The sequence below is a fragment of the Notolepis coatsorum genome (assembly GCF_963971535.1).
Source record: "Notolepis coatsorum genome assembly, chromosome: 4".
Lineage (NCBI taxonomy): Eukaryota > Metazoa > Chordata > Actinopteri > Aulopiformes > Paralepididae > Notolepis > Notolepis coatsorum.
Genome location: NC_140168.1, coordinates 67378633 through 67388632, shown reverse-complemented (window position 1 = coordinate 67388632; position 10000 = coordinate 67378633). Strand labels below are relative to the sequence as shown.

Genomic DNA, 10000 nt, shown 5'->3' with positions numbered 1-10000 from the left:
CCTGGCCTCATTTCATGGTGGACAGCTCACATGTCACTGAGGAGGGAGGGAGGGAGGGAGGGAGAAATGGAGGGGAAAGGAGGAAAGGAGAGGAATGAGTGAGAGATGGATGGATGGAGGCAGAGAGAGGTGGTAAATGGCTGCATTTATATAAGTGCTTTTATCCAAAGCGCTTTATAATTTGTTCCTCACAGTTTACCCATTCACTCACACACCGATGGCGGAGGCGACCATGCAAGGTGCCAACCTGCTCATCGGGAGCAGTTAGGGGTTAAGGGTCTTGCTCAAGGAGGAGCAGGAATCAAACCGGGAACCTCCGGATTACCAGACGACTGCTCTACCTCCCGAGCCACTGTCTCCCCCAGATGGAGGGAGGGAGGTTGAGAGAGAGAGAGGAGAGAGGAGAGAGAGAGAGAGAGAAAGAGAAAGAGATGGAGGGAAGGAGGGGTTGTGTTACAGTAATGTACTCCTGAGTTAAGAATGCAGTCTGAGGTGCTATTTATAAAAGTGCTGATCTTACACTATCGGGGCTGGGTGTAAGCAAAGCCCGCTGCCACCTATCACAGCAGAGATTACTGAACAGTTGAATGTCAAAGTCACCACTAATAGAGTCACATGAGACCATGGAATAGAACCCCCCCCCCCCCCCCCCCATAGTCAAGATGTAGGTCATAACTGTATATGTAAATGCTGGTGGGGAGATAACAGATAACACTCAGAATACACACAGTCCTAGGCAAACAATCAATTTAACACCTGATCTGTCTGACCTCCCTACAACCAATTAGAGAACTAAGAGGGCCTTGATTAGTAGATTCAACTACTAATTGGATAATAATTAGGGATGCTCGATATTGGCTTTTTTACCGATACCGATATACCGATATTGTCCAACTCTTAATTTCCAATACCAATATCAACCGATATCACATTTTAATGCCGATATCGGCCGATAATATCGGACATAATTTCTATAGAAATGTACAAAAAAAATTTAAATAAAAATTTGAAAACAGATACCAATATTTTCCGATATCACATTTTAATGCCGATATCGGCCGATAATATCGGTAGGCCGATAATATCGGACATCCCTAATAATAATGGGATACCTGTACGGGACAACAATATGGACTAAACACTAATTTATTAATAAATCATAAACATACTGTAATGTATAACTTGATCATACGGACAGGAATGGGATGGGTCCTGTGTGTGCATGTATGTGCGTGTGCTTGGATGCAATTGACCCCCACACACCCCAAAAAAGAAAAAAGGGTTATGCATGATCGGGCTTGTTTGTGCATGTATGTTAATGTGTGTGTGTGTGTGTGTGTGTGTGTGTGTGTGTTGAGGGCCCTGGCCAGCTGTTGTGGTGTGTGTGTAAACACCTTGTTAGGGCTTAGTCAGACTAAGTGTTAATTGGAGTGGAAAAGCCATGCCGATGTCCCATGTGACCCCCCCCCCCCCCCCCCGCTATGGAAAACACACACACACACACACACACACACACACACACACCCAGTCTCTCTCTCCCTCTCTTGTCTCCCCCCGCTTCTGCACACATGACCACTCGCAGTGACTACATTTCCCATCAAGCCCGGTGGCATGACCGGTGCTGTTGGATAATGTAGTGCAAGATGATACAGAGGGTGATTTATACGATCCATACTGTGCCAAGTTGTTAATGGACTACGATTCCTATATGAATCCCAGATTCATGGCCTGGGAAATGTAGTGCTATGGTCCACATATCATAAGGCAGAGTCATGATTCATGATGTCAACACATTTTAGTGGTCAATTGACCGTAGCACAGTACATGCTGGAGAAACGAGCTGCATCTGTCCATCCACATTTATAGACAGAGAAATACCAGTAGACAGACAGAGAGAGAGACAGACAGACAGACAGACAGACAGACAGACAGACAGACAGACAGACATATCTAGGGAAAAGTAAAAGGGAAAAAATAAGGTAAGAATAAGGGGACCAGCGACGACCAAACTACTACTGAGAGAAGAAAAGGTGCTGCACACTCACCCTAAAGAAAGTATCTAATTCCATGTGTGTGTATTAATGTGTGTGTGTGTGTTGTCCGTACCATGTCCGTTGAGGGGCTGGCGGGTGGGGGGCTTGCCCTTGCGGGGTGTGGAGTGACAGGACGAGGAGGCAGCGGAGGCCTGGCTGGTGTGGGGGTGGAGCCCACCTGCTCCCGTGCTCCTTGCCTCCTCTTCCTGCACCTCCTGCTCCTCATCCTCAAGGTCCTCCTCCTCCTGGGAGCTGCCGAAGTACGCCATGTTACTGGGCAGGGCCGACGAGCCTGGAGGAGAGAGGAGGGGGAGGAGGAGGAGGATAGAGAGAGGGAGGAGAGAGGAGAACGAGGAGGGAGAGATGGAGGGAGGGATAGAGGGAGGATGAGAAGGATTAGAGAACAGAGGGAGAGAGAGAGAGAGGGGGAGAGAGAGAGAGCGAGAGAGAGAGAGGGAAGATGAGGGTTAAGGTTAGCAAACGTTGATAAAACTTTACAAGACCCCATAGTAACATAGTAAACTGGTCGTTTTATATTAAAGACCATCACATAGTAAACTGGTAGTTTTATATTAAAAGGACCATCACATAGTAAACTGGTAGTTTTATATTAAAAGGACCATCACATAATAAACTGGTAGTTTTATATTAAAAGGACCATCACATAGTAAACTGGTTCTAAACATCTTTCTTTTGCACCAAAAGAAGCACAAGTAGAAACCTCTTGAAAACTGTCTTGATTATAAAAACAGGTCAGTGATCATGGCTGTTGTACATTAATCAACATCAATCAGACAATTAAGCACAGTTTTTTTGCATCAGCCATTATCCCAGTTGGTGGTCTAGTGGCACACGCCTAGTGTGAGCGCTCACAATACCTTACACACACAGGCCTGTGTGCAGACAAACGCAATGGCTTGCACAAAAACACACACGTGCATGCACAGAAACATTCTCAATGCATACCAGAAGGCGACAGTGATGACTAATGAGTTTATTCATATTAATATTAGGATGACATTTCGGGCTTCATTGGATAGTATACAGAGAAAGAGAGAGAGCGAGAGAGTTCCCCCTCTTCCGGGCCTTCAGTAGTGCCTCGAAGAGCCTCACTGGTGACAGTTTGTATTGAGTTATGGATAGTACACATCCTAAATACACCACGGGTAGAGTTACTGTATGAGGCGACATCTCTCATCCTCCCTCTCTCTCTTTCTCTCTCTCTCTCAGCTAATCCCAACCCAAAATCAGTCACTTTCAGACATCCAAATAGGATTACCGTCACTCTCTCCCTGATGGAGAAGGAAACGTCCTCTCTCTCACTCATCATAAACCGCCAGAGCACACAGAGACTCTCTCTCTCTCTCTCTCTCTCTCTCTCTGACTGACTGTTGTCACATCAGCAGAATGCAGTTCAACACACGGTGACAAGGTGAATGACGTTTGGCAACAACAGGACCTTTTTCATAGTTCTAATAACTAGCTTTTTTTTGTGTCCGCGCTGCAGAAACTGATGGCGATCGTGGTTCTTGAGAGACAATAGAAACAGCTTAGACACCAGTCTAACCAACAGTTGTGTAGCATAGTGAGATCTGTGCCACAGTAGAAACAGCAAAGACACCAGTCTAACCAACAGTTGTGTAGCATAGTGTGATCTGTGCCACAGTAGAAACAGCAAAGACACCAGTCTAACCAACAGTTGTGTAGCATAGTGTGATCTGTGCCACAGTAGAAACAGCAAAGACACCAGTCTAACCAGTTGTGTAGCATAGTGTGATCTGTGCCACAGTAGAAACAGCAAAGACACCAGTCTAACCAGTTGTGTAGCATAGTGTGATATGTGCCACAGTAGAAACAGCAAAGACACCAGTCTAACCAGTTGTGTAGCATAGTGTGATCTGTGCCACAGTTGACATAAACCATGTAAAAAAAAAACTCACTTCCTGTAGAAACGTTTAAAAGACAATCAAAGAGATACATGGTTTTGTCCTCACGACACTGGTCCTCTGTGATGTGGCCTGTGATGTGGCATGCAGTGCGTTCCGCTACGCGACACCCCCCTTTTCTCTCCTCTCGACACAACAGCTTCCCCGTCTACATGTCGTGCTCTGAGGACGCTTCCCCTGCCGTGCTTTGGGTCACGCTGCCTTCATTGTCTAGTTTCTGGGTTTCAGAAACATGGCTTAGATGTGACCCAACCCTCGAGACCAAGTACAATAATACAGTAAGTCCATTTTGAAATATTTTGGACAGCTTGAATTTGTATGTCCAAGTAAATGTGTGAATATGATACATCTGAAAATACTCAACCTCTACTGGCTTGAACTGTGAATGAACACAACACTCTAACTTACTATCTTTAGATAATAAAGTACTCAACCTCTACTGTCTTAACTATGAATGAACACACAACATTAAAACGTATCATCTTTAAAATAAATAGGTTTGGGGCAGCTAGGTGGTGCAGTGGGCAAGGCGCTCACCTCCAATGCTGGAGACGCTGGGTTCGATCCCAGCGCTCCACATTGCTTTCAGTTTAGCTGGTCGTTCATACTAATACACATTGGCAGTATTAGGGGGTGGGAAACTGATGGGTGGGGATCGGACGTTGTGGACAGCGACTCCTACAGGTCGGTTGGTGCGCCTGCACAGTAGAATCAGGAAGTGTCGGGGGCAGCGTGAGCCTCCCACGCGTTACTCCTCGCCACTGAGAGATCGAGCTGCGCAGGTGAAAAGATGCGACTGCCGTTACCTCAAGTACCGGAGGGGACTTGTGCTATGTATGACTTAGTCCACATTGCAGCCGGCTTGTGGGAGGCAAGAAACAGCGCTCGTGACAGGGGAGGGTTGAATTGGATGATACGAAATTGGGATGGGAGAAAATATAGAAAATGGGAGAAAAAGTGGAGAAAAAAAAAAAGTAAAAACACTTCCATCATTTGCTGATGACTAGTAAATCCTCAAAGCTCAAGAAACGCTCATCGGTTTCAAAAGCACCAGTATATATATATATATATATATATATATATATATATATATATATATATATATATATATATATATATATATAAAACACGTGCACAGGCTCTCTCTCTTCTAGAGCAAATACCATGACCTCCGTCAGCCGGCAACACCAACCTCTCTTACATTAAACATGAGTCTACATACCATGTTGCACACTTATTATAGGTGTGTTTTGTGAGTGTGTGTGTGTCCATGCAGGATGTGTAGTCTTATTAGTGAGCTGTAAATCTCCATTGCATCCCATGTTGTCTTATGACAGGGCGTTGGTAGAGCTAGCGGGTCAATGCTAATGACTGGAGGGAGCCACGGTAGAGCTAGGTGAGAGAGAGTGAGTGAGAGTGAGATAGAGAGAAAGAGAGAGAGAGAAAGGGAATGAGAAAGAGAGAAGAAGCAGAGAGAGACAGAGAGAGACCGAAAGAGAGACACAGACAGACAGAAGACATGAAGAGAGAGAGAGAAAGACAGACAGACAAACAAACAAACAAAGAGAAAGACAGAAAGAGAGAAGAAGCACACTGCTTCAATAACCAGGCCCTACCCCCTACCCCCCCCTCCTCTCAGCCCAGGTGGAGGTATCTAACCCTGGGTAGCCTGCTCCCTATCCCCCCCCCTCCTTTCAGCCCAGGTGGAGGTATCTAACCCTGGGTATCAGCCCAGGTGGAGGTATCTAACCCTGGGTAGCCTGCTCCCTATCCCCCCCCCCTCCTTTCAGCCCAGGTGGAGGTATCTAACCCTGGGTAGCCTGCTCCCTATCCCCCCCCCCCTCCTTTCAGCCCAGGTGGAGGTATCTAACCCTGGGTAGCCTGCTCCCTATCCCCCCCCCCTCCTTTCAGCCCAGGTGGAGGTATCTAACCCTGGGTAGCCTGCTCCCTATCCCCCCCCCCCTCCTTTCAGCCCAGGTGGAGGTATCTAACCCTGAGTAGCCTGCTCCCTACCCCCCCCTCCTCTCAGCCCAGGTGGAGGTCCCTAACCCTGGGTAGCCTGCTCCCAAGCCCCCCTCCTCTCTCTGGGAGGCTGACCTATAACCTTTGAGAGACAAAGAGCAGAGCTGTGTGGAACAGAGAACCCCCCCGCCCACACCAATGCCATGGGGTCACACACTCATTTTGTTAGCATGTGACCACTCTGTGTGTGTGTGTGTGTGTGTGTGTGTGTGGGTTTCGGTTATCTAGTAATAATTTTTTTTTTTTACTGGAAGATCTGTTGGATTCCGACATATTTAAATCTCTTTTATTTGGTTACAAAGTAATGTACGTGGTGAACATGCTTGTTTTTGCCACTGAAACGGCGTAGGATGATTCTGTGGATAGAACATCAACATCACCATAATGTTTGTTGCATTGGAGCACAGCTCCAAGAGCTTTATCTAAAAAATTTAATCAATGGTTTGTGTTTGTGCCAACAACATGTCACTCACTTTGCGTAACGTTCAGAAACTATTGACATGGTCGTTGTGGATAGTTGTTTTCTAACCCTGGCGCACATGTGTGTGTGAGTGTATCTTTTGTGTGTGCATGTCAGTGTGTGTATCTGTGTGCGGGGTGTTTACGCATGTGTGTGAGTGTGTGGTGTGCGAATGTGAGTATGTGTGTATTTCTCATGAGCACGTAAGTGTGTTTATGTGTGCTTCTCTGACCTTGGGTGACTCCCATTAAGAACGGAGATAAATATGAGAGAGAGAGGGAGAGAGAGAATGAAAGAAAAGAGAGGAAATGAAAGAGGCTCTTTGTGCGCTCTGGCCTTGTGATGCTACGGTTTATGATGATTGTTTGATTTATGATTGAGGCTCGTGATTTTTGTAAGCTCCCATTGTTTCCATCACATCAGAATCTTTTTATGGCGAGGAAACGTTAATTTTTATGAAGTTCTGAATAATTTATGACCTGAATCATTTATCATTTGCCCGCACTTGAACGCTAAGAATTCTTTGCTGAGGAAAAATGTACAAGTAAATAAATAAAAATTAACGCTGGATTTGACACCTTTTCCTTTAAAAACTATTCTACTAATCGACTAATCATTAAATTGGTGAAATCTGTCAAATTTTTGTTCAAATCACGAGCTATAACGCAAAAGCACTACCCACCAGAAATATGATTATAATTTTTTTCAGGCAATAAAGTGTGATTAATGGAATATGACGGGGCAGGTCTACTCACCAGCAATGTCCCCCAGACAAATTCATGCAGGTTTATTGGTCAAATAAGTGATCCTGATTCTCTAGTGTGAATTCATATCTGCTCATAGTAAGTATCCCTCACAGCTGATTCCTCTTCTGACCTTGTATCCATCGCAGTGTTGAACATGTAGCCCGGCGGTGAACAACATGGCTGCCATGTACACTTCTCAAACTCAGAACTCGCGCGGTAGGCCTAGATTCTGGTTACCGCATGTATGCCGCATACACTCGTGCAGGCACATAAAGACACACAAGCGTGAACGTGCCAATACACACACTCGCACACACAGACGGACACATGGACACACACTCCCCTCATCCATCTTGTCGACAGGAGCCAGAGCCAAGTCTCTCGGTAAAAAAACAAACAAAATGCACACACACCCCAACCAGCTCCTAATGACCTGCTTCATTAGCTAATAGGAGGTAATTTACTGGTCTGAGCAGAGGTCATCGGGCCAATGGCTAGCAGACACAGAGGGCTACCAAGGTTATAGGGGAGTGTGTGTGAGAGAGAGAGAGAGAGAGAGAGAGAGAGAGAGAGAGAGAGAGAGAGGAGAGAGAGAGAGGAGAGAGAGAGAGAGAGAGAGAGATGAGAGAGGAGAGAGAGGGAGGAGAGAGAGAGGAGAGAGGAGAGAGCGAGAACGAGAGAGCGATAGATAGAGAGGAGAGAGCGAGAGAGAGAGAGCGAGAGCGAGAGCAAGAGCTTAATACAGTGTGTCTTAGTATAGAGTGAGATTTTTTTTTGAGATATATGCTTCAAATCGTTTTTTTTTTTACCAATGCCTTTACCAATGAGTTTTGCTAGACAGGATCGTCTAGGTCGACGGTTCTCAAACTACGTGTTGCGACCCAAAGTGGGGTCGTGGGTAGGTGAGAGTGGGGCATTGGCAAAAAATGATAAGATTTTTTTTTTTTACTGTTCTGGCAACATATTTTGGCTAAATATGCCTTGTTTTTATAATGTGTATTGATAACAGTGCTGTAATAAAATTGTCTAATAAATATGCATGATCAAGTTCAACAATGTGTGCATTTATTTTGATATTCCTTAATTCCACGTTGAAATTACGCGATACATTAACCCTTTCACTGCCACCACTACCAAACGGTTTAACCCTTTCACTGTGACAATATACAGAAGGTTAACCCTTTCACTGCCACACGACAGCCGGTGTTAACCCTTTCACTGCCACACCTTTACTATCACACTACCGATGGTTACCCGTCGGTAGTGTGATAGTAAGGGTTAACCTTGTGTAGTGTGGCAGTGAACGGGTTAAGTGTGAGGTGGCCAAAAAAAATCCTAAATAAAATGGGGTTGTGGTATAAAAAAGTTTGAGAACTCCTGCTCTAGGTAATAACTATGCCTGTTGATAAAGCAAGATAGAATATATGTTATTTGCTCTGCAATTAATGAAGCAGCAAGACTGAGGAGAAAACTATCCAGTTTATCCTCTAGTTGATTTCCAGGCATCAATGGATTTCAATGTTTAAAAAAACAAAACTAGGAGAAAAAGGCTGGAAGGAAAACAGAGGCATGCATCACAATGATCATGGTTATTAAGGGAGGCCCTGTATAATTATATCAAACAAATGACCGGAATTAGCTAAATGTTTATTAAAATGCTAAGCAGATCTCTTTATGTTCAGATATTAAACAATCATTCAATTTGACATGTGTAGACCGTACTAGGTAGAGGACATAGTAGCCTTGTTTTGTTGAATTTACTTGTCTCCAACATTTTGTAGGATCTGAAATAAGAGCTAGTGATTAAATACAAGTAGTAATTTGATTTGGCATTCATCACAGAGGATGGTGCATTTATTTCTAATTTGTCTAAATGAACACACACACACACACACACACACACACACACACACACACAACAAGTTCTCAATCCTAATCAAATACAACAGGGACAGATAATACAACATAATTATTGTATCCTATAACCTAGTCCAGATGAGCCAAATAAGCCTGTGTGTGGAGAGATAGAGAGAGAAAGAGAGAGAGAGAGAGAGAGAGAGAGAGATGTGAGAGAGAAGAGGAGAGAGAGAGAGAGAGAGAGAGAGGAGATAGAGAGAGAGAGAGAGATAGGAGAGAGAGAGAGAGGAGAGAGAGAGAGAGAGGAGAGAGAGAGAGAGAGGAGAGAGAGAGAGAGAGAAGAGAGAGAGAGAGAGAGGAGATACCTGTGAGAAACATAGACAATGACTTTGACAGAGAAAGACAGACAGAGAGAAAGTGTGAGAGAGAGATAAAATGTGGGAAAGAGAGTGTACGCGGTGAGACAGAAAGTCAGACATTCATACACACACACAGATGACAGACAGACGTCCTTACAGTCAGAGACAGACAAGTATATGACATACATACTGTACATACAGACAGACAGACAGAGATAGAGAGACACTCACCCACACACATACATTTTAAACAGACAGAAAGAGGAACCAATGCTCCCTAACTTGGCCACAGGGAACTACCTCACCCTGGCCCCTAAGGGTACATACATAGATTTTAACGAGGGACAAAACGACAGGGGGGGGAAGAGGAGTGCCATGCGGACCCCACCCCCCCCCCCCCCCCCCCTGGCACGAACACGCACGTGCACACACGCCTTCTCCAAACATTTCCAGCCAGGCTCGAGTCAACCTCAAGATTACTCTAGTTTTCTTCATCTCACATGATGCTCCTGACCCGCAGACAAAATCATAATTAGCTCTGAAAGCATCTTGTAGGGTTTATTTCTTTTCATTTTTT

At 44.9% G+C, this 10000-nt stretch overlaps 1 protein-coding gene across 1 annotated transcript in view; it reads right to left on the bottom strand.

Annotated features, from left to right (window-relative positions):
- The window catches only part of jarid2b (jumonji and AT-rich interaction domain containing 2b), a 303218-nt gene that overhangs the window by 55051 nt on the left and 238167 nt on the right, over nt 1-10000 (bottom strand). Inside the window, exon 5 of the mRNA XM_084312574.1 lies at nt 2107-2325. Within this exon, the coding sequence (XP_084168700.1) occupies nt 2107-2325 (219 nt within the window). The remainder of the gene's footprint in view (nt 1-2106; nt 2326-10000) is intronic.